Consider the following 24,712-nt stretch of genomic DNA (forward strand, 5'->3'; position numbering starts at 1 on the left):
TTTTTTTTTTTTTTTTTTTTTTTTTTTTTTTTTTTTTTTTTTTTTTTGATACCAGGGATTGAATTCGGGACCTCGCTCTTGCAAGGCAGGCAGCGGAACCACTGAGCCAAATCCCTGGCCCTCAATTTCTATGTTAGTCATTCAGACTTTTCTTTTTGATGTTTAAGACAGGTTCTCTTGCTGTGCACTCCAGGCTGGCCTTGAATGCACCGTGTAGCCCAGGCTGGTCTCAAACTCATGGCTACCTTCCTGCCTCAGCCTCAGTACTGGTATGACAGGCATGCACCACCATGCCTGGCTCTGATTCAGACCTTTGAATTTAATTTCTTGGAGACAGAAAAGATCCTCCACAGCATTAGTCATTAGGGAAATGCAAATCCAAACCATCTAGAGATACCAGAGCAACACCAATGAAGGCCTCAATCGAAGATGCTGGCAAGGACTCGGGGAAGCTGGAATCCTCCCATGTGGCCAGGGAGAAGGTCCCGCCGAGCAGTCACTCTGAGACAGGCTGGCCGTTTCGAGTAAGATGGGCATCCCTCTGCCACCCTGGCAGTTCCAGCCCTGGACACACAGAGAGTTTTTGTAGATGGCCTGACAGCCTTGTTTGCCACGCCCCGATCTGGAACAGCACAGGTCCCTTCTGCTAGTGCCTGCTGGCCACGCGAGGGGCAGCCACACGATGGAGAGAGAGCAAGGAGTTGGCACCCGGGGCCTCTACCAGTAATGACAGCAGGGAAAGAAAGCCACACCGCGCACCCACACCCCGGGTGACCGTGTGTGTGCAGGGGTTCCCAGGATGGGAGACAGCAGAGCCCGGGCTAGGGGTCCAGCTGCCCACCGTGCTCAGGAGCGGGGACCCTGCCATGAGACAGTGAGCTCGGGGCTGCAGGTGTCCCGGCCCAGGATGGACGCTGCGGTGCGCTTTGCCTGCTGACGTGTGGGAAGCCATCTTGTGTTCAGTTGCTTCTAATCCCCAAGGCTATAAAAAGTAATTATAATTAGGAAACATATCCCACTCATTTCCTTTTGCACAGGCAACCGGTATTATGAGCTTTCCCTCTCATGTGTTCCGGGATACTTTATGCATGGGAAACATACAGATGCATTTTCCTATGAGCACATGTATGAATGTGTCTGTTATGTGTATGCATGTTACATGACATGTTAGTTTGACAGCAGTGAACCACAAATCCTGTTCTGAATCTGTTTTTTCTCACATAACCCCAGTGTCTTAAGAGCTTTCTCCAACAAGGGCCATCATTCCGCATTCAGTTGTGTGGCTGGCCCACAACCTGGGTAGCCACTCTGGTGATAGACGCTGGCCTGGTTCCAGTCTTTCACACAGTGTAAAGCTTGGTCAGCCAGTTGTGGTGGGAGCACCTGGAATCCCATCTGGGAGGCTGAGGCAGGAGGATCACAAGTTTGAGGGCAGCCCGGGCGAATTAGCAAGACCTTGTCTCAAAATAAAAAATTAAAAGAGGGCTGAGGATGGAGCTCAGTGTGAAGGCCCTGGGTTCAGTTCCCAGTGCTAACAATTAACTTCCAGTGTCTTTAACATTACTGTCTCTCTCCACTTTCTCCTGTTGCGAAGGCCCTGCCTCCTTTACGGAGCCTTGCGTGTTGAATTAGCCGAGTGTGCAGGCTCCGGCAGTGTGTGACACACACATCTCATGGAGGTGTGAGCCAGTGCAGTACAATTGTAACCTCCCAGTGCAGTGTTGTACGCCCTCAGGGCGGGTAATTCTCAGTGGAATGCCTCAGAGGGCAGGCACTGAGCATTCGGGGGTGGATTTTGCCAAATTGTCAATTTTCTCTCAGGGTGGAGAGAGCTGGTCCCAAGGGGCAGAGATGGCAGCCAGAGGCCCCAGCCCAGGCACACACTGTGCGCGCAGAGGCAGTGGTTGGCGGCCCTTCCCACGCATGCCCATAGCTTACATTTCCCACAGCCTGGGACATACGGAAAGCCCTGAGGCAGCAGACATCCGTCCGGAGGGGAGCCTTTTGAGTCCTTGTCTGACACGATGGGCTTTGGTGCACTGTTGGCCAGCATGACTGTGACCCCCGCCCTGTTGCCAGGCGGGAGCGCAGTGATGGCTCCACCCACTGGACACAGGCTGCAGTGTCCACTTGCTCCGGGCCTCCCTGTGGGTCAGAGGTGACGCAGTGGAGGAATGACCAGGCATACACACTTATTTGCCACGCCCCTGAAGGATAAGATTTGAGTGCTTGGACAGCAGCATCTGGAAGTCATTGATCAGAGTTTTGACTTTTTTTGGCAAAGGATTCCAGAAGCCTGCGGCCCCGGATTCTGGACCAGAGGGAGGCTGGATGCAGGGTGGTGGGAAAATGGGTACCCTGGGCCCTGCGCGCCTGCGTTTGAGGAACTTTGTTTCTTCCCCAACTTTTCTGGTGAACTCTGTGTCCCTCTTGTACTGGGGGTTTCCTTTTCTTTCCGTACAAGTCACAGGACCATAGGGGGAGGCGGGGTGGCTTCGTGGGCCTCACTGAAGGAGTTGAGGCCGGGGAAGGAATCCGCTGCTGGGCAGAGCGGGCTGCTGTCCGTGGTGCTGACGCGGCCGGTCCTGCAGCGGTGCCCTCTGAGCCCCACGGTGGCCGGCGTCCCTGCCTTCACCCCACGCCAGGAGTCTCCCCGATGGTGTGAATTGGATCGCATACCCATTCATGACCAAGTCACCAAGGTTTTCCTCAAAGGGAGAGAAGAGAAACAGACATCGGTGAAACGACCAATGCATGCGTGGTGTTAAGAAAAAGACTCTTAAAAGTTCAGTGCGTGGTCTCTTTCCACGCCTTTGAACTTCAGAAAAATTGATCTGTGATCTGCTCTTGGCTTTGGGGGAGGAGAACGACTCTTTCCCGGGCTCCACTGTCTTGGTACCTTCTGACTCTGCTGAGATGGCTCCGCCCTCCTCGTTGACCTGTTTTCAGCAGACAGTGAGCACCTAGCAGAGCTCACGCTGACATTCTGTCGCCCTGGCAACCCGCTCGGTATCGGCGGAGGGCGGAGCTGAGAATTAGGAAGGTGGTGTAACGCTGCAGTTGGCCCCAGACCCCACAGGCTGTGCTCAGTGCGCTGCCCAGGGAGGTCAAGGCCCGTCCCCTCCCCTCCACTGGGGCCCTCACAGGAGAACCGGCTGGGGGCCGGGGGAGGGCGGGGGCTGCGCCCGGGTTCTGTCCCCAGCCCACCTGTGCTCCGCACCTGCCTTGCACCTCCTCCCGGCCATCTCAGCTGGCTCCCTCTGCTTGGAGACCCCTTCCCCACCCCCGGCGCCGCGAATCACCTGGAGGGGTCATCAGGAACGTCTTGCATGCTGCGGTCCAGAAGCCCAGAGTCAGGGGTGGGGAGGGCACCCCTGCCCTGCTCTCCTGCTCCTGGGCAGGTGGCCCTTCCTGTCTCCTCCATTAGGCAGCCCCTGGTGCTCCTGGCCTCGCCCTTTGCTTCTCTTTCCAACCTTTGGCCGTCTTTACACGGCCTCTGTCCTGTCCCTGTTCTGGTCGCTGGGCTCAGGGCCCACTCCCTCCACAGGGACCGGTGTGAGGCGACACGGCCCTTGGCCCTGGCCACCTCGGCAGGGGCTGGGGGAGCTGGGCACCTGCTGTCCACCACGGCGGCGCGACAGACCCATGAGGGCGCCCGCCAGCCCTGCCCATCTCCGACGCCCCGCAGCGGGCCCTGGTGGCCTGGGCAGGGGCTGGGGGATGCTGCGCCCGGCCCCCAGCCCTGCATGGCTTAGGGAAGGAACAAGGACAGACTGGTGTCCGGGCCGGAGGCCCCCGGAGTGAATGTACCTGAACTCAAAGAGAAGCCCTGTCACGAGTCCCCGGACTCCTTGGAATGTGACAGTTACAGGCAAAGAGTTCTGCTCCACTTTTGTGATTCCTGGGCAGGACACGAGTGGGTGGAGGACAGCGGAGGAAAGGCGGCAATGCTCAGTGCGCAAACCATCCACGCGGGATGGAAAATACAGATGCTCCCGTAGCAGTCAGGGCGTGGGATGCGGCGTCTCCCCAGCAGGAGGCAAGAGGGACTGGTGGAGGTCCCGCACCCAGGCCCCATCTGGATCCGTCCCTCCCGGAACCCCGCTTCCCGGATGGCGTGGCCAGCGCGGCCACCAGGTGGCGGTGTTGGCGCGCGGAGCCCGGCCCAGGAGCCCCGTGTGCCTGGAGAGGGGCGAGGGCCTGAGGCCCAGGGTCCGGCCGGGGTCTCGCCGGTGTCCTGGGTGGGCAGGGGTCTGGTCCCGCGGCCTTGTCCGGACTCGGAGTCAGAGGACGATGCGGCGAGGCAGAGCCGCCTCCTGTGGGGGGGATCGGGCCGCTGCAGGGCTGGGACCCGCGGGGGTGCTGGGAGGGGTCAGTGCCCGGACTCCGGACTGGCGGGGCTCCACACCCCACTGCTGTGTGGCCGCACACTAGTTTCTTGGCATCTCTGTGTTTACACTTTTGATGTACAAAGCAGCTATAATACTACCATAGATTTATTCACGTAATAATCATATGAGTATTAATAGAATATCCTGTTTTACGGAATATGTGAAGAATAAATGTGCAAAGTGCTAGTGCATGTGAAAAGATGTAGAACGTCTTATTACATGTGTCAGAACTTATCCAGACTGCTGGCGCACACAGTGGGCACATGGTAGTCCTTACTATTATTATTATTATTATTGTTATTGTTATTTGAGACAGAATCTCCCTTGTCCAGGATGGCCTTGAACTCATTATGTAGTGCAGACTGGCCTCGAATGCAGAGCTCCTCCTGCCTCAGCCTCCTGAGTGCTGGTAGTCCCAGCTCTGGTAGTTGTGACTGTGTTGCCAGCACTTTGTTCCCTGGGTGCTACCAGCCGTGACCAGTGGCAGCTCCTCGCCGGTAGTCAGCAGGCGTCTGCCTTTTTCTGTGGCTCATCATTCTTCTCGTGTGCACCTGTGTCCCCAGCTCAGGGAGGTCCCCCAAAGCAGGCTGGCACCCGCAAGGGTGCCCTCAAAGGCATCCTCCCTTTCTGGTGGAGGGAGGGGACTGGGTGCTGGGCGAGCGCAGGATTCCGGGAGGCTGTGGTTGCACCCTCGAATCCTGTCCTTCCCAGGAGCCCTGCCATCCCCTGGGGTGGATCTGGGGCTCAGAGGCAGAGCCAAGGTGTTTGTGCCCCTTGCTCAGGTCACGGGGTGTGGGGGAGTAGGGACCCTGGAAAGAGCTGCTCTGTGCGTGGCTGACATGCGTGGAGGTTTCCTCCCGAGGCTGCTGGAGCCTCTGGTCCTGGCACACGCAGCGCTTCCTCCTCCGCCTCCGCCTCTGCTCAGTGTCCTGTGTCCCCCAGGGCCAGCCATGCTCGGATCTAGGTGCTCTCACCCTGAAATCCTTAACTTCATCCCCGGCAAAGGCCGGGGTCCGGGTGAGGCCCCATTCGCAGCACTGGGGCCGAACTTGGGGGTCTCTCCCTGGGGGGTACCGGGCTCCTGTGTGTCCCATCCTTGCTGAGATGGGGCCTGGGGGAGCAGCGATGGGACAGTGGGGTCTGTGGCCAGCTAAGGCCTGTGAAACCGGGACAGCAACTCTGTCTGCTCAGACGCAGCCAGCCCAAGCTTGTTTTACTTTTAAAGAAAAGCCAGAAGTTTGGGTTTTTGTGTGACTAACTCAATTCTTAGAAAACAGGGAGTAGATTTAAAAAAAAAAGACTGTGACTAGATAGAATCCCCGGGTCCTGGTTCTAAGCTTCCACACCGGCTGTTGGGAGCCAGGTGGGCTGTGGTGGGTGATTTTGGGGGCACGCTGCGCTGTGCTCACGCTGGCTGCGTGGCCCAGGGCTTGGGGCACAGAGTGAAATCCATCCCTCTGTTCCAAACTCAGAGAAAGCGCCACTAAAGGCCTTTTCCTTCTTTCCGGGTTTTCCTGTGATGTGGCACAGTGTTTCTATTTGCTGTTTGATATCATCCTGAAAGAGAAAGACGGAATCTTCATGGACAGTGTGAAGCCCACTGTTCAGTTTTCATGTGAAGGACCAGTTCTCAGCACCAGGGGAGGAGCAGTTCACCCGCCTGTGTTACCTTTAGCAGTGTAAAATCCGTACCGGGGCACGCGTGCCTGCCTGCGGACAGCAGCAGAGTTACACCAGAGCCCGCTCTCATTTGACTGCTCAGTGCGTATGCATCCTCCGCCCACCTCTGCCTCCTTTCCGGCTGGTCAGGAAGGAAGGACCGGAAGGAGGAGGAAGTCAGCCTTGCCCTTGTTGTCCTTGTATGCTGTCACTTTGGGCGAAAGTGGTTGGCCAGTACTGGAAGTAGAGGGGTGACCGTGAGGTACAGCTCCTCGGTTAGCTTGGTTCTGTGCTTTGGACTCAGTGGCTTGGGCCTCGAAGGCCGTCGTCTCCGCAGGGCGTCTACTAAGTGCTTGTGGCCGGAGCCGCCTTGTTCCTCTTTCCAGCTCTGCAGCTTGAAGAGCAGTCCTCATGGTAGAGATCAGCCGTGAACTAGTGAGCACTGTGTCATTCGGCAAACGGAGGGTTGTTGTGCTGCATCCTGTTCAGAACCTCTTTGACCCTCTTGTCAAAGTGGCAACTTGAGCCAGGCACCATGGTGCATGCCTGTAATCTCAGCACTCTGGGAGGCTGAGGCAGGAGGGTTTCAAGTTCAAGCCCAGCCTGGAAAACTTAGCAACACTCTGTCTGAAATCAAAACAATGAAAAGGGCCGGCAAGGTAGCTCAAAGCAAAGGCCCTGGGATCTATCCGAATTACAGGGCAGGGTGCCTTGATGATATCTTGGGAATACCTCCTCCATATTTCATTTAAAATTGTCTCCATCTGCAGGCTTCTGAGAATGGGATCCCTGGCCACAATGATGGGTTCAGGAGTGGGCACATGATCACAGTTGAGCCAATCAGAGGAGACCATTTCCTGGCCATAGTGATGGGTTCAGGAGTGGGCACGTGACCACAGCTGAGCCAATCAGAGGAGACCATTCATTGCCCACAGTGGTAGGTTCAGGGGTGCCACATACACTGTTGGAGATCCTGAGATTCATCCCAGGCTATTTTCTCTGCAATTCTGAGAAACAGAGCCTCAGTTGTTCTTGTTAGGCTTGGAGAAAGGAAATTGTGAAGCTTGACAATGCCGATTTCACCATGATGGGGAGATTGACAGTAAATCCAGCTTCATGGAAGACAGAGAAGAGTGACGGATGAGACTGCATCTTTTAAATTACTTTTCAGTTCTTTTTCGTCCAGTCACTCTTTTTGGTGTACAACGCTAGGAAGTTTTGATAGGTTCTCGGGGTCACACAGTCGCCACCACAATCAGGACTCCCTGTGTTCCTCGGTCCTGTAGTTGGATGCGGCCGGCCCCTAATCTCTGGCGATAAGTGACCTATTTTCCATCCCCCAGTTGTGATTTCTCAGGCAGCTTTCCCGGGTCGTCTCTCTCCCGTGGCGCCGCATCGTGGGACTGATTGTTGTTGCTGCTTGTGCCGGCGGTTTGCTCTGCTCTGTTGCGGAGTGACCCGTACGAGGCTGCACCAGGGACACGTGTGAGTGGGCAGAACCCCGGCATTCCTCACATGCAGAGCCCTCCAGCAACACGTGGGCGCTCTTCGGGTTTTCTGTGAGTTGAAGAATCATCTTTGACGTTTATAAAAGACCGGTGAAGGGCAGACCCCTCCGGATTAGCGAGGTGTCTAGAGCACGGGGCGGCGGCGCGACGTTTCCATAAATGCGGTCGGGTGACCAGCCCTCTGCGGTTGGCCTCATGGTTACGGCCGTGATGGCGGGGGGAAGTGATTGCTCATCTGGCAAGTAGGGGAATTGGATCCTGGGGCCTGGGGCTCAGGGCCAGGTGTCTCCCTGCCTCCCGGTCAGAGGGCGCTGGAGCTGTCAGGCTCGCTTAGTGAATTTTCCCTCTTATTTAAACACTTTCCGAGGCGTCTGGTGTAGGATAAATATAAATGGAAATTACAGCAGGGTCATCAAAGCGTCCTGCTGTCTAACAGCTGACGGTGCCTATAGGTGGTGAAGATTACTGTCACTGAGACATCTACAGAATCTGGTTAATGTGCTCTCTCTACATCTGCCGCGCCCCCGAAAGCCTGCAGTTACCTTGCCAGCTCTTTACTTGTTGCTCCAACTTTATCTCCTCCCGGCCGACAAAGGCAGTTTACATAAAGAAAGAGCAGTTTGTTTTGACTTTGCAGTAGGGGCAGTACCACAGCTGTCCAAACTGTGACCAGACACCACCATGGGGCCTGAGCTGGGGACTGGAATCTGCAATGACGGCCGGCAGTGACTTTAGCTGAGCCCCGGGGCGGGAGCCTCCTGCTTCTCCCCAGTGCAAGGTTGGAGCGGTCCATACTGCGACGGGAGGGTGTCGTGTACCCCTCCTGACCCGTGACCCCGCAGACGTGGTGCCTGCTCATGGCTCCCGCCCCGCTCCACGCCCGCCTTGCTGGGCACACCTTTCCTTCCTGTGTGACTGCTTGTGGGTTCGTGTGGGTGAAGCCTGCTGGCCCTCAAAGTCTGGCTTGCAGTGGAGACCTCGGCCTGGGGCAGCACACCGTGTCCTTGACCTTCCTCTCCAAGATCAGTCATGACTTGCCATTTCTGCTTTCACTTTTCAGCGATTGCTTCTCTAAATCTGTGTGCTATTCTTAAACCTCTACTTGAGCTAAAAAAAAATGCAGACAGAGTGCTTGGTACAGAAAAGATGCGGATTTGCCGATTCACAGACCTTCTTACTTATCTTTCTAAAGCTAAAACTTGGCAGCAGGGACGGAAACCTTGGTCAGGTTGCCTTAGGCAAGTAAGGCTCTGTTCTGTCTTCTCTCTTGTCTCACGCTCCTCTGGCTTCGTGCATTGCGCCCTCAGTGTGTAACTTTGGTCCTCATGGTCACATAGTGGCTGCCCTACCTTCCTCCCACTTAGGTTGCAGCACTGTCTCCCACACTAGGATACTTGACATTTTCTAATTCAGTGTCTGTAGAGAAAAGTTGATTTTTTGGGGGAAACAGTTACTGGAGATAAATGCCAAGCTTTCTGCTCTGGACCCAGGATGGGGGAGTTGGGAGGGACAGGAGTCCCCTCTGCAGAGCTTGGCGAGTGTCCCTGGGACCTGGTGGCCAGAGTGGCCCGGACCAGCTCCAGCTGGCCTCCTTGGTTGCGCCCGCCGCCACCGCGCAGTTCGTCACAGTGTTTGATCTGTGGACGTCCCGCGGCCTTCCCTTGTTGTTCGCTGTCTTCCCTTCATACTTCTCTGCCTTTGTTTCCGCGGGCTCTGTGGGGATGTGTGCGGTCAGCCTGCCATTTACACGCAGTCTGCATCTGCCTCTGTAAAGGAAACACGTCAGTTAGTATTTCTTGCAGGCTGGACAAGCAGCGCACGTCACGTTCATTCTCCGAGACTCGTGAAGATGCAGGTGGGGAGACAAAACAGGGTCGAGAGGCTCCGAACGCACAGGGCGCACCGTCACCCTGTTTGGTGCACGGCTTGACGAAAGCCACAAGCTACAGTGACTTGGTGGACAGTGGCAGGCAGGTCAGCGAGCTGACAGGACTTCGAGAGAGACAGGAAGCCCTGCCCCAGGGCCGCTGTGACAGAGCCATCCAGCCCGGGCGTCTGAGGAAGCTCCGGTCAGCACGGGTCCTGCGTGCTCCCCGAGTCTCCACCCGGCCTTCCCTCCTGTGACCCGATCTCCTCTTTCTTCATAAGGACATGGGTTGGGTCTGGTTACACCTGCCTCTGGCCACCTCATTTTAACTTCTTTACCTCCAAAGACGCCACCTTCAGCCCTGCACACCCTGGGCGCCGTGGGTTGGGGCTCAGCATGTAAATTCTGGGAGAGACACACACAGCCTGTATCACCCTTCTGTAGTAAGCCTCATGTGAATCCACACCCGTTCCAGCCACCGTGTATTGGTGTGTAGGTATCTGCAGTGCACGGGAACTAAATCAGTGTCTCACCAGCATCGCTGGCACCTAATCAGAGGGGAGAATAGCTGCGTGAAATAAATCAGACACAGGAGCTTCAGCATTGCGTGAACGCTCTTACACGAGAAGCCCAAAGAATAAACGAAGAGCAAAATAAAATAAATAAGAGGAAGTTGGAAGGTGGATTTTGTTCAGACAGGAGGGGGTCAGAGATGGAGGAGCGGGGGAAAGCGGGGAAGAAAGGAGTGAAATTGCGCTGTGTATGCTCACCGGCTCCTCACAAGGGACGCGGAAACACTAGTGTGGACAGGTATGGATACACTGGACCCTTGACTTACGAACTCAGCTCCGAGGGCTGGTTGTACCTCAAGTTGGTCAGTGCAGGCTCAGCCTTCAGAGTCCCCCTCCTGCACACAGGCAGATCTCGGGTCCTCACAGACGCTGGCCCGGGGTTTCTCAGCCCCTCACAGGAACGGACGTTGGAATGCCCCCTCCAGAGCCCTGTAAGGGGTACAGCTGTATCGGGGCCATCGGCAAGCACAGCAGCCGGCATTCGAGTCATGACTCGAGATGTTGGTCGTAAGTTAAAACTGCAATTCTGGTCAGAACCCAAGTTGTTCGTTCCTAGCGCGCGCTCGGAGAGCTGGGCGATTCCCAGCCACACTCTGAATCCTTCTGCGAGTGCTGCAGCTCACCTGGCCCGGCCGATCCTGGGAACTCTGCCCGCAGATACGTGGCTGCCACCAAGTCCACCCCTGGCACCGAGCAGCTGTGTGAACCGGGGCGAGTGGCTCCGCGCCCCGGGCCTCAGTTTCCTTATCTATGCGTGTGGATAAAATGGGAAGCTTGTCAGGATTGAAAGTGCCAGCACCTGCCAGATGCCCGTAGTAGTGTTCAGGCTATAACAAGGATTATGTAAATGACGTGTGTAATGATAGTGATTTGCACGCCTGTAAAAGGCTTAGAATAGTATTTGGTAAATAATAAGGGTTCTACAGACGGGAATGATGACTGCGGGGGTTCTGTTCCCACCCTGACTCTTCATTTTTATGAGTTCAGTGCTATCTAGGTTCGTGAGTTTAATTTGCTCAACGATTTTGGAAAGGACAGCCACGCTTGTGTTTGTGCGGGATGGCTGGCTGTGCCTTTGTTTATCACCGATGCAAAGCTTACAAATAAAAAATTCTGCCGAATGAATTGGTCATAAACAAAAGCTCTCCTGGACTGAGGTACCACCGAATGCACAAAGTCCTTGTCCCACACCCCAGGGTGACCTTGAGCTTTCGGACTGGCACCCCTTTCTCCTGCCGTTCCCTGAATCAGCTGGGGAGCGTCAGAAAAACACCAGACTCACCTGAGCCCACGAGGGGAGGGGGGCTCTGTGTCTGCCGCTTCCCCGCCAGCTGGGGCTGTGGCACCTGCTTGGAGGCTGTGAAGGTATCGGGGGATGAGAGTGGGAGAGGGAACGGCTGTCCCCCTGCACGCGCGGGCGTCTCCACGGTCCGGGGTGCCATCCTGCTTCCTGCGATAGGGCCGGGCACGCTGCCTTCCTGGCTTCTGAGAACTCCGGCCTTTCATCTGTCTGCCTCCCCAGTCTTCACGTCTCCCTCTGGACCAAGAAGGAATCACCGTGCGTCCTGGAGCTCTGGAAATAAGAACTCTTCCTCCCCTGGCTTCCTTAGCGGGGGCAGCATGAGGTGGTGCTTGGTGTACACCGTGGGGCCGGTTTGCTGGACTCCTCTTACTTGGAGTGTGTCTGAACCCTTCCCTGCCTCAGTTTCCCTTTCTGGTAAATGTGATATCTCATTTGCTGAGTCCTGGCTCTTGCTTCCAGATGTGCCTTTTTCTACCTTGTGCGATTTTGGGGTGGGGACTCTGCAAACCATAGTTTGCTTGGCCATTTCTTCCCTCTTAGGCCCTGCCCGTGGGGGGAAGACAGAGGAGACTACAAGGCTGGGCCTGGGAGCAGGGACCTGTGCCTTTTTTGCCTCCCACCTGCTTCCTGTTTACTTCCTGTATACTTCCTGTTATTAGTCTGCTTCCTGTCAGCTTCCTGATCTACTTCCTGTTCCTGTGAGCTGGCCACATAGCACTTGAGAGGAGTCTTGGGACAAAGCGAGTGTCACTCCCGTCTGATACCCGGCATGGTGACCTCCTGCTGTCCTCCTTGTGTGCTCTTGCCTTCTTTCTCAGCCCGTGACGCTTTTTATCTGATTGGAAATGGCAGAAACTCATCTGACTTTCCCCATTTTACTTTTATACTGGTGGCTTTTGGATTTGGTGGTTAAATACTAGGTATTTTTCTTTTTTGCGTCTATGAGTGACTTGTGTTTCAAATGCTACAATGTGGAAGAACCTGTCTCCCGTGGTCGAATAAAGGAGTACGACTGGCAGCAGGAGCAAACCGAGTAAGAATTCCTTGTGTTGTCCCACCACGGCTGGTTAGTAAGGCATGAATGATCACATGCAGTTGGCTTCCTTAATCCAAAAGCATCTTGTTCTGGAGGCCCTGGGATATGTGGGTGGTTTAGAGGGAGCCATGTTCTTTCATATTTATTACTCCCTTAAAGGTACCCCCCCCGGCTTTTAAGCCAGCAGCTGTGTTGAAATGCCCTGGGTCATCTGTATCTTTTTTTTTTTGTTGTTGTTTGCTTTTTGAGAAAGGGTCTCACTATGTAGTTGAGACTGACCTGGAACTCACTATGTAGCCCAGGCTGGTCTTGAACTCACAGCGATCCTCCTGCCTCAGCCTCCCGAGTGCTGGGATTACAGGCGTGCGCCACCATGCCCGGCCTCATCTGTATCTTTTTTCCCATTTTACCTGGAGATCCAGGCTGGCAAAAGTTACCTGAATGAAAGACACAGTCACCTGTGACCGTAGAGCATTGGAAACCCGATGAGCCGTACAGAGATTGTGTCCATAAACCTGGCTTATTAGCAGCTTCCCCGTCACTGAAATGTCATAGCTGACACCCACAGCTTAAAGGAGGGGAGATTTGGCTCATGATTCGGTGGGTGTGCTCCATTGTTGACTGGTTCCAAAGCAGAGACATCATGGTGGCCAGGAGGCAGGTCAGGGAGCAGGGCCAGAGAGGAATGGGCTAAGACCATGGTAATTTCCAAGGCTGCACCTCCAGGCCCACCCAGACTGCTGGGCGTTTCTTACTCCAATAAAGTCAGCCCATCAGGGTTGGCGGCCAGGCTGTCCTGAGCAATGGGCTTCAGCTCCTCCGGCTGGTGTTCTCTGCCTCCTTGCAATGAGCCTGCAGGCCAGGCAGCCCGAGGGTGATATGAAGGAGCAGAAAGCCTTTGGAGTTGGACAGAGCCAGCTGAATCCTCACTTAGAAACCACGTTCAAACCTCTCCTCCTCTCTGTGGCTGTCCCATCGTTTCCGGATTAATTAGGTCTACTCCTCTCACAGCTGCCGTGCAGTTCGCTGATAGAGCAGGCAGATACGCCCAGGGTGCTGGCCCGTGAATTGCACGTTCTCCTTGCCGGTGTATTTTCTCCCCCACATGAGAACTGTGTCTCCTGGCTTGGCGAGCCCAGCTGCCAGCTTCACGACCTGGCGATGTGGTAATTGAGAAGGAAATGAGTGGTAGGAAGCAAATGCTGTGTTAATAAAACCGCTATCTGTGAATGGCCCCAAGGGGAGGCTGGAGAGAGGCTCAGAAGGGAGCACGGGAGTGAGGTTTACTCTCCCAAGCATCGAAGCGGAGCTGCTGGAATTGATGAACATCGTGAGGTGTACGTGGCCTTGCCTTCATTTAGGGCCTGGAGATTCACTGATGAACTGGCCCTCAGAGTCAACGCTCAGTGGACTTGACTTTTAGTGGAGGGAACGGAGGGAGTAAATTGACAAGTGAAGATACCAAGGGTAATTCCAGCCGGTGAGGGTAGCCTGGAGGAACTACGCTGGGATGAAGAGATTGGTTTCGGGCCATATCAGCCAGGCTTTATCCAGGAAAGCAGAAACCTCTAGTTATTTCAACAGGGAGAATTTAATAAACAGAATTAGTTACTCAGCTGAGGGCAGTCCCGAGAGCTGAACCGCGTGGTCAGTACCAGGCTCGCACAGTAGAGCGGTGCAGAGGAGAGGCAGGGAGCTGTCAGTGCCTCTTGGCTGCCGGGAAGGAAAGGGGTTGGGTTTTCAAAGCCCAGAGGCCAGAACCGTTCGGAAGCCAGCGGGACAGGCGAGGAGGGACACTGCCCACAGCCCTGGTGGAGCAGGGGAGCCGGGCGTGGAACATCTTCAAGCCCTAACCGCGCCTCCCCGCGCGGATGTGATGTCTGCAGAGGCCTCCCAGGTCCGGCCCCAGACTGTGCGTCGGGGTTGAGAGTCAGGAGCCGCTTCTCAGGGTCACCCTTGGGGATGAGGGGGCGTCTCTGGCGGCCTGCTGGGAGGAGGCCCCGCAGACCTGGGCTCCTGCCTGAGCTGGAGAAGCCACCGGGCTGGGGAGTGGCCTGAGCCCTCACCCTAGGGGTGACAGCAGCCGTCACTTTCCAGCGTGGCGGGCGGTGGAGGTGAAAGGGGTGATTTCCGGCCTCTGTTCGCAGCCTCTCAAGGTTGCAGGCTGCAGGTCCCGTGAGTCCTGGCTGAGGCCCGTGTCTGGATCTGCCTTGTGTCAAGCTCAGCAGAGCTGTCCAGACACTCTGCCGGGTCCCAGATGCCGAGAGCTGCTTCATCCCTGGAGGTCATGGCCCTCAGCTCTCTTTGGGGCGTCCGGGGGCCACCTGCGTCACTGTCCCGAGTCAGCATTGGCTCCTTGTGCCCTCTATGAAGTGAATCCTCGTTGTGGCTCACACGGCGGGCGGAAGGGATGGGAAGCTGTCCCTGGCTGTGATCTCGGGCCCCTCCTTCCATCATGGGGAAGCCCCTGGGAAACTGCAGCCCCAGGAGGGCCTCATTTCCAGCCTGCCCATGGCCCCTCAGTCCACCTGTTGTGGGTCCGCCTGCTGTGGGACGGGCGAAGCCTGGGACGCCCGGGATGAGAGGCGGTGTCAGCTGCTCAGGCCGTGGACACGCATTTCCGGGACGTGATCTCGGGCTTCGCAGGCTGCTGCTAGGTGACATTTGTTGCAGGCTGGCTCGAGGACAGAGGAGGCTCTGACGGCTGATGTTTACGGCGCCCCATAGAAGCTTTCAGACAAAATTTGTGTTGCATTTTGAGTGAGTTATGGCGGGGCAGGAGTGTAAACCTCACCCTGCCGTTTTGGATGAAACACAGGCTCTGGCTGCAATAAAGACAGGAGGTGCAGCCTTAAATTTCCCAGAGATCAGTTTTTGAGGGTGTAAAATAGCTACTTAAAAGATAAAGAAAGGGCTGAGCCAGTGCACAATGAAATCAGTGTGGATGGAAGTGTGCATTTATCTGTTTCCTTTTCTGCATCTGGAAGTAAATCCAGATTCGAGCCTCACCTTGGGCCTGACCTAAATTTAAGGAAGGTAGAAGCCGAGCCTCTGGTTCCCAGACCTGCTGGGCTGTGTGCCCGACGAGCCCGCTGCAGGGCACCATCATTGCGCTGGGGGCAGATGCCCGGCGACTGGCCCTGTTGCCATCACTGCATGGCAAATCCTCCTGGAATTTGACTTCCTGGCCTGGAGACGGGAAAGAAACCAACAAAAACGCATCTGCCTGTCACCGGGAAGCCCCCTGCATCGCCGCACTGCCAAGGTGCAGGGTGTCCCCTGGCGGTGGCGGCTGCTGAAACTCCTTTCGATGAGGCGAATCCCTCCAAGTCGTAGTCTGTCTTTCTCTATCCGTGACTCCTAATCCTGCCCAGCACACACAGCTACATTTTAGAGGAAGCTCAGGGCTGTGTGAAGGGAGGAATGTCTTTTACATAGGTATGTGTGTGTGTAAGCAGATTTGAAATAATTGAAACAACATTTATTTTATTTTTTTGGTACCGGTGATCGAACACAGGACCTTGCACTTGTGAGGCAGGTGGTGGAACCACTGAGCTACATCCCCGGCCCTGAGACAACATTTGGATGTTCTCTTTTTCAGTGAAATTGAAGTTTTGGTGGTGGTTTAATTTTGTACATATGGAATGGCTTTAATAATTTATTTATTGATTTACCTTTTTTTTTGCTAGTACTGGGAAGGGCTTTCACACTGAACTGCTTCCTATCCCTTTATATTCTATTCTGAGACAAGGTCTTGCTAAGTCACTGAGTTGCCCAGGCTGGGCTTGAACCTGCGATCCTCCTGCCTCAGCCGCCCAGTGTGCTGGAATTACAGGCGTGCGCCACTGTAGGCAATCTAACCGTGGTCTTTAGCCTAATCCAGCAAACATATTGCATGTAGAAACTATGCTTGTGATGAACATAGCTTCCAGACCGCCTGCTCGGGGTGTCAGGCCAGCCGGGCCCACGGAGTGGTGTCTGTTGCCTTTCTGGTCCCCTGTGGGGCCACACATGCGACCTGCTGTTAGGCCCCATTTGCCCTCGTGTGGGCTGGAAGGACCAGGTGGCAGTGGCAGAGGTTTATTTCTGGGTGAGAGGAAAACTTCCCCGCCTGTGCCTGGCCTGGCTCTCTGTCCTGTTCGCGTCTGTGTGTGAACAGCTGGCTGCCTCTGTGCTGTCTGGGTTCCCATTTGAAAGACCCGCAGATGACGGAACAAGACAGCATACCTGTGTGGCGTGTGGGTGTTAAATGCTGCTTTTTTTTTGAACCTGGAAAGCACTAAGCTACAGTATCTCCAGCCCTTTTTATTTTATTTCATTTTATGTATTTATGTTTTTAAAACTTTGGAACAAGGTCTTGCTAAGTTGTCCAGGCTGTCCTGCAACTTGCAACCCTCCAGCCTCAGCCTCCCCAGTGGCTGGGATTACAGGTGTGTGCCACCACCCCCACCTATATATTACATATTTCAATGAACAAGAAAATACTTTATTGTTATAACACATTGAAGGTAGAAAATAAATAGTCCAAAGTAAAAATCTTTTTCTTTGGAGCTTCATAGACACACAAACAGAAATACATAATACACGCACATTTACATAGAATCTTGGCATCTTACCCAAATAGGCTCATACATGACTGTCTTGTTACCTGTTGCTGTAACTGATTACCTGAGATGGAGTGGTTTATAAAGAACAGAGGTTTGTTCGGGCTCACGGTTCTGGAGGGCACAGTGTAGTACCTGGCAGAGCCCATTTTCCAGGGCTCTATCCCCGCAACCCACCTCCCCGGGGGCAGCACTGAGGGATCATGGTTCTATGCGTGGACTCCCAGGGACACAGTCCCCATAATGCACTCCTAGTGTGGTTTAGATTTCGTGACATTTTGTGTACGTCCTCCACAGCCGTGACGCTGCGTCCACATTTCAGTGCCCCCCCTCTAGCTTCTTTTATTTTTTTTTTATAGCTGTCTACTGTTTTGCTGTACAAATGAATACTTTAAATCTCCTTTTGGTCCTTTTAGTATGGATTAAAATCATATAGCGGGTAAATCTTGAGTACTTGTGTTTGCCCACTACCTATTCTGAGCATTTTCTATTATTAATCCCTTAATCTTTACAGCACCCCAGTAAGTAGCATTTGGACACTCACATCCTGCTTCCTGTGGGGACGTGTGAAGCACAGCGGGGTTGGGTCACTTGCTGCAGGTCGCTCCGCAAAGCCAGGATCCGGTCCTGGGGTGGACTCTCAGGGTTGGCTGCTCATCATTTCACAGGGACTGTGGAAGGTGTGGCCTCAGGGTCAGCTTGTTCAGTACTCAGAGGGGTGTGGAGCTGTCCACGTGAGGTGGAAGATCAGGAATCTCCGTTTCAGGCCGCAGGAGGGTGTGGCTGCAGCCTGGCAGGCGGCTGTGCTCAGTGGGGGACCATGAGAGAGGCCACAAGCCAGAGGTTGGAGCTCAGCGAGAACGGGAGGGAGGCGGCAGGGTGGTGTCCCCAGCTGTCCAGGCAGCTTTCAGCCCCAGGGCTCCTTCGCCCCTGCTCTGGTCCTTTGTCCTCGTGTGTATCCTTATTTGGGGTGGGGCAGGGTCTCACTTTGTAGCCCAGGCTGACTTGAGCGTGCAGCGACCCTCCCGCCTCAGCCTTCTGCATGTGGGATTGCTGTGTGTACTCCACCCCCAGGCTGGCACTCTGGCGATTTGGAGATCTTGCAGAACACACGTTCTGCAGCCAGGGGACTTTGGCCACGTGTGACCTCCAGCCGGAGGGGTGGGCGGGTGGTTTGCAGTGGGCAGTGTGCCCTGAAGAGGGCATTTATTCTTCCTCTGTTTCCTCCCATGCAGTGACCGAGAGCCGCGGTGGTGTGGACGGCGTGCAGAGGTTCTCCTCGCTGCCCGCCTACCTCCCTGCTGACTTCCGCGTCGTGGGTGCCGACCAGGCCTTCTTCCTGAAGGAAGCTGACCAGGACCTCACACGGAACTCCAGTCTGCAGGCCCGGGCCGAGCCGCTGTTCGTCTACCGAGCCGGCGCACCGCCGGCCGTCAATGCCAGCTACGGCCCGTTCTGGGCAGAGCAGGTGGTCCCCGCCGAGCTCCTGCTGATGCCTGCACGTTTCGGGAGGCTGGAGAAGTTCCCCTTCAACTGGAAGCTGAAGTCCCACATCCTGGACAGCTCCATCTACTCCAACAGGCCCAAGGTGCAGACCCTGTTCTACATCAGCGGCATGGGCTGGGACGACGGCGACCCCGGCCAGCAGCTCCCCTGCGTCAAGATGTTCGCCTTCCCGGAGGCCAGGGAGGTGGCGGCCAGCTGCAGGCTGCAGGGCGCCCCGGGGCTGTGCGTGGCAGAGCTGGAGCTGCTGCCCGAGTGGTTCAGCTCGGGGCTGGACCTGGAGCCGGAGGAGGAGATCCCAGCCCTCCTGGGGGGCACCGCCATGGAGCTCTTCTTCTCGCTCTACCCTGCGGACGAGGCTGGCGGGTGCCCGCTGGAGGACCAGGGCAGGTGGGAGAACAACATCCACTCAGGCCACGAGGGGCCCCTGCCTGCGGCCCCTGCCCGCGAGCGCATCGGCAGCGTGGTGGTTTACCCCACACAGGACGACCTGCGCTGGTCCCTGCTGAGCCTGGACCACAACATTGCTCTCTCCGTCCCCCTGAACCTCATCCGCGAAGGCGACGCGGCCACCTTCCTGGTCTCCCTGGCGAGCGGCTCTGCGTCAGACCAGTTCACTCTTCGGTAAGCCGTGTTGCTGGGGTGGGGGAGCCGCGACTGATGGGCTGCGGACTGCGGAAGCCCTGCGGATCGCTGTCTGAGCGCCTGCCGGACCGGATGCCGTGGTGTTTGACAGAGTGGCGAGGACAGGCTTTGTCCAGGGGAGCACAGAGCTGAGCTCCATTCTGTGCACAGGGCTTGGGCAATCTGCAGGGACCATGATGGAGGGAGGTGGCAGGACTCGGCCGAGAAATGGCTGAGCCCTGGGGTCGGGCAATGCTATCTGTACCTGCTGCCCGCCGGCAATGACCTCATTGAGGCTCTGCCCTCCCACGGAGACCGGGACGTTCTTCCTGGTGGCTCTGGTGACTTCTCAGCTCTGCTGATGCACTACGAGGGTGGCCGCTGTGAGATGTGTGACTGGGTTCCAATAAAACTTTATTTATAAAAGCAGGCAGAAGGCTGACCTCAGCTGCGGCCATAGCTGCCCAACCCCGGGCCGGCGGATCCAGTTCAGGCCTGAGCCGTAGACTGCAGAGTGTGCAGGGGGCAGAGGCGGTAGCATCTTGAATGGGACCTTGAGGGGTGGTGCAATTTGGGGATGGAGGAAGGAATGATTCCAAGGCCAGGGGACAAGCAGGTGTGTGAGGGGCAAGAATGTCATCCACAGCAGTATTCATTAGGGGACCGAGGAGGAGGAGAGGGCATAGATCCCTGATCTGTGGGATCAGGGAGCGGTGGTCCGCTTCAGGTGGGTGATCAGGGATGACCTCAACGCGATGAAGCTCGGCCTGGATGCAGTCCCGCTGTCACACGCCGCAGCAGTCTGTGATACTCTGACCCTGTCCCGCCGAGGATGCCTGGTGAATCCTGCAGCACGCCCAGGGACCTGCTGGGTGATTTCCTGTTTCAGCTGTGCACAGGCGCTCTGCTCTCAGGGATGATGTCTTCCTCCTCAGCGAGCCCTTGGCTGAAGGGACTCAGCAGCCCCTCCCTGTGTGACAAAGACTCAGTTTCAGGACTGACAAAAGTGGAGGAACTGCTCTGTGCGGGGGCCAGCCTGACTCTGCCTTACTTAGCTCACAGAGGTGTCTGGGTAGCAGGAAGGTGTTGCGGTGACAGACCAGCTGTGTGGCTGCTCTGGGTGTCAGTCTGCACAGCAGTGAGACAGGATGGACGCTGGGCTCTGTCCCCGGGATGCTGTGGAGTTAGGAGATAGACCGGGCCCGGCACATTGTGGAAACCCAGCATATGTGGGCTTGCTTTGCGGGTGCAGTCAGAAGTGAGGGTTCCCCACAAGCCCAGCATGGTTGTGATGCTGCATGGGCGATGGGCTGGACCTCGCCACAAGGACACGGAGGCTCTGGCAGACCCCAGTGGGTTCTGTGTCTTGCAGGAAGCCAGGATCCTCTCGAGGCCCTTGAGTTAGTCTTATGATTGCTGATCTAAAGCCTGGTGTGAGCTCCTGTTCTCTGAGGTCACTCCAGGGGAGGAGCTGGGCTCTCAGAGAAACGGGGGAGCCTGAGTCCAGCCCCACAGAGAGTCTTCAGTATGAGGTAGTGTCACACACATGTCACATACTTGCCTGAACCTGCCACCCAGCAGGTCCTCTGCCATTCAGACATTACCAGTTGACTGCAGCACTCCCTCATTCCCCCTGCCAGGGCAGGCCTTATTGACCGACTCTAGGGCTCCAACACTTCCTCTGCCATGGTAGGCATCACGAATCAGCTACAGCACATCAGTGTTCCCTCGACCGTGGAAGACACTGCCAGTTGACTGCAACATTTACCAGGCCCTCTGCCATGGCAGACATTAACAGTTGACTGCGGCACCCCAGAACTCTGCCTTGGTTACCTAAAGCCCACCCCTGCAGGTAGCCCTCACCAATCCACGTGGGGGATTGACACATAAGACTAAACTTGTTTTCCATCTTGGTGTAGAGAGAAGATTGCTGGGTGAAATGGTAGAGGAAAGGGAGGGAAGCCAGCCAGTCTGGTGGATAGGGAGTCATGGATCTTGTTTGGAAAAGCGTCTTAGGCCAGGGGAATGGCACACACAGCGGTGGTTGTCTTTCGTCGAGGATTTAAAATGGTCCAGCCCTCATTGTAAATTTTTTTGCAGGAACTCACTAAACTCTTTACAAGCAACTCCTGGCACAAGTGCTACTATTATCTCCATTTTCTTGAGGCACAGAGAGGTTAAGCAGCTCACCTGGGGCTGCACAGCTGGCAATGGTGGGTGTGAACCCCACTCATGTGGCACAAGAGCCTCGGTCCTTCAGCCCCACCGCCCTCTGCCTCTCCCAGACCTCGGGGGACACCAGCTGCTGCCCTGGCCAGTAAGGTTCCTGCAGGGAGAGTGAGGATGAACACTGCAGGATGAACTCACAGGACGCAGAGCCCAGGTGGCAGGGGGCCTGTGGCCTGGCCTCCCTGGTGAGCAGCAACCCCTCCATGCTTCCCTTTTTCCTTAGAAGTTGATTTTGGAGCCACTGTGGACTCTAAGACCAGCGGTTCCCGGGAGCGATGGCCTGTGGGTTTGGGGTCTGCAGCCTGCTGGCCCAGCAGCCTCTTCCTCCGGGTCCTTCCCTGGGTTCCGGAGCTCAGAGAGGAGCAGGCGCAGGATAGAGGGCGGCGGCTCAGCCAAAGGCAGCCTGTGCGCCTGAGCACCGGTGGCCCCGCAGGACCTGGGGTGCCCCAGAGGAGAGTGCAGGCTCCCAGCGGGTGACTTCTTTAAGGCCTCTGCTTTTTAAAGAGAGAGGTAGCGCTGTCCTCTGGGAAAGATGTGAAGATCTAGCACCGCCATGGCGAACCTTTTAGAGACGAGCACTCAGACGAAACCCAGACGCACTTGTTTATCGCAAAGCGCCAACACCACAATTCAACTCAAATACCGAGGTTTTAGTTTAGGAAGAACAGCTCTACATTTACATCTTTTGCTTACAAAATGAAACAAACTAAAACAGGTCTAGATTGCCACCACTGATCCAGCGACTCGGCCACAGCTGGCCCTGGTTAGATGCGTCCGGCGCTGCCCACTTCACCCCAGGCCCCGCCCACGCCACCCCCTTGCTATTACGCATCTGGCTCCCAGGCGCTTGAGTTGTGAACCCTGATACAGAGTGGGCAGTAAAGGGTGAACAGCGCTGGAGGAGGGGCTGGATCCGAACCTGTGGAGCTGGGCCTCGAGTGCGTGTGTGTTCAGAGTGACCGGAAGCCGAGCAGGGAGGAAGCCGCTGGCGTTGTGGAGCAGACTGCCTGGGTCACGCGGAGCGCAGCAGAGGGCGCGTGGCAAGCGAGGGGGGTGCTCAGGCTGTGTTCCGGGTCGCTGCTGTGCGTGACTGACGCAACTCATTTAGATTCCTGCATGTACTCCGGCCGCCCTCACCCCGTACACACACGCTCCGACCCCAGAACAAGGGACTGTTTTTAAGTCTGTTTCCTGTCCTCAGGTGCCCCATGTGAGGCTGGACTCTGGGAGGTGGTGGGCGGGGTGTGGCCCCCCCTGTGAGTCGCCCAGTGTTAACCCTCCCGGGGGATTTTTTTTTTTTTTTTTTTTTTTTTTTTTTTTTTTTTTTTTTTTTTTTTTTTTTTTTTTTTTTTTTTTTGGAGACAGGGTTTCACTATGTAGTTGAGACTGACCTGTAACTCACTGTGTAGCCCAGGCTGGTCTCGAACTCACCGCGATCTTCCTGCCTCAGCCTCCCGAGTGCTGGGATTGCAGGCATGCGGCACCACGCCCAGCCCCCTCCTGGGGTTTGCTTGTCTGATTGGCACCATCAGGGCGGGTGCTGTGTTTGGCTCCTGGATGCTTTTTTTTTTTCTCTCTTGGCGAGGTCTCCCTTCCCAGTTCAGGCTGGCCTTGAACTTGCAGAGATCCTCCAGCCTCAACCTCCTGAGTGCTGGGATTATAGGTGAGCACCACTGCACCTGGCTTAATTTTCCTTTTTTTTTTTTGGTACAGGGGATTTGAACCCGGGTCCTTGTGATTTTGAGGCAGGCACCAGAACTACTGAGCTGTATCCCCAGCTTGGATGCTTTGTTTTGCTCTGTTTAATGGCCAGAGGAAAATCCATTGAGACTGCGGAAGTAACTGAACAAGTGGCGCTGTCTCTTCTGAGTGAGAGATGGGGACACCGTCTGTCTTTGTATCGGTCAGGGACAGCAAGGTGGGTGGGGCAGGGGGCACGGGAGCAGAGGGGAGCGGCAGGAAGGCTGGGGTGCAGACGGCTGGGCAGGTGAGGAGCACTCAGCCTCTGCCGGGGGAGCCCCAGAAACAGAGGCCTAGACTCTGGAAGCTGTGGGGCACTGGGCTAGCTCTGGCCATCCAGGGTCATTGCCCCAGGCGGAGGTTGGGCCTGAGGTCCTAGTCACTGTGCTGTGAGGTGTGTTGCACCTGGTTGGCCTCCCTTCCTATGTCCAGACTCCCAAAATAAAATTGTTTTCGGCCTGGGGAAATGTGTTACTTCACCTCGTGAAGTGATCATCTTTATGAATGAGATGTGACCTGTTTCACTCTGGCTCTGGATCAGAGTGCATGTGCATAGGCCTTGCCCGTCTACTCTCAGCCTGGAGGTGTCAGGGAAGGGACAGACGGCTGCTGTGATCTCAAACTGGCTGTGGGGGGGGGGCGGTATGCACAAAAGCTGACTCCATTGCTCCCTGTCTCTGGGCCATCTAAACCTCCGCAGCTCTAGCAGCCTTTCAGCACAGGGCCGTGACCATGACTGGGGGGAGCTGGGGCTGCTGGGGCAACCAGGCTGCACTCAGGGTGGCCTTTATTGCACGTGGGCCGAGGAGCTAGAAAGGTGATGAGTCTGCCCCCCTCCAAATACTGTACCTGAGGCTGAGTCCGGGCCACGGCCGGCAGTGCGTCCCAGGAGTTGAAGAGGTGGACTCTGAAGGCCAGGTGTGAATCCTGGCTCTGCACATCCCAGCTAGGGAGAGTTACTGATTTCTGCATGCCTCAGCGTCCCCATCTGGTAAGTGGTTCAGCCCTGCAATGTGCAGTGGTCACTCAGGGCAATGAACACGCCCAAGCCGTGAACATTTGTCCCTTCTTTATCTAGCACATTCAAAATCTTCCTCAGTGGCCACTTAAAAATGCAATCATCGGTCAGCCATCACCTCCCCACTGTGCTGTAGAACATACAAAACCATTCCCCACCCACCTGTGCCTGGTTCCCATGAGTTTCCCTCTCTCCACCGCCGGCTCCTGGCCTCTGGTAACCACTCTTCTTTTCTGTGCTTCCAGAAGAGCAACTAGGTAGCGTTTTAGTGTGATATTTATCTTTCTGTGCCTGGCTTATGTCACTCAATGAAATGTCCTCCAGCCTCACCCATGTTGCCACAAATGACAGGATTCCATTATTTTTTTTATGAATTATGTTCAATTGCATCTATGTACCACATCTTCTTTATCCATCTGTGTACATTCCATACCTTGGTTATTGTGCACATTGAAACAGCTTTTCTGATGAATGTATGTCTACCCACCCATCCATCCACCCACCTACCCATCCACGCATCCATCCACCCACCCAACTATCCATCTGTCCATCCAACCATCCATCCACCTACCCACCATCCATCTATCCACGCATCCATCCACCCACCCAACTATCCATCTGTCCATCCAACCATCCATCCACTTACCCACCATCCATC

At 55.6% G+C, this 24,712-nt stretch overlaps 1 protein-coding gene across 1 annotated transcript in view; it reads left to right on the plus strand.

Moving 5' to 3' along the window:
* The window catches only part of LOC104848381 (transmembrane protein 132B), a 267,981-nt gene that overhangs the window by 55,235 nt on the left and 188,034 nt on the right, over positions 1-24,712 (plus strand). Inside the window, exon 2 of the mRNA XM_010604288.3 lies at positions 18,176-19,067. Coding sequence (XP_010602590.1) covers positions 18,176-19,067 — 892 coding nt within the window. The remainder of the gene's footprint in view (positions 1-18,175; positions 19,068-24,712) is intronic.

This window comes from Fukomys damarensis, unplaced genomic scaffold (assembly GCF_012274545.1).
Source record: "Fukomys damarensis isolate Sample0158 unplaced genomic scaffold, DMR_v1.0_HiC HiC_scaffold_12, whole genome shotgun sequence".
NCBI classification, from domain to species: domain Eukaryota; kingdom Metazoa; phylum Chordata; class Mammalia; order Rodentia; family Bathyergidae; genus Fukomys; species Fukomys damarensis.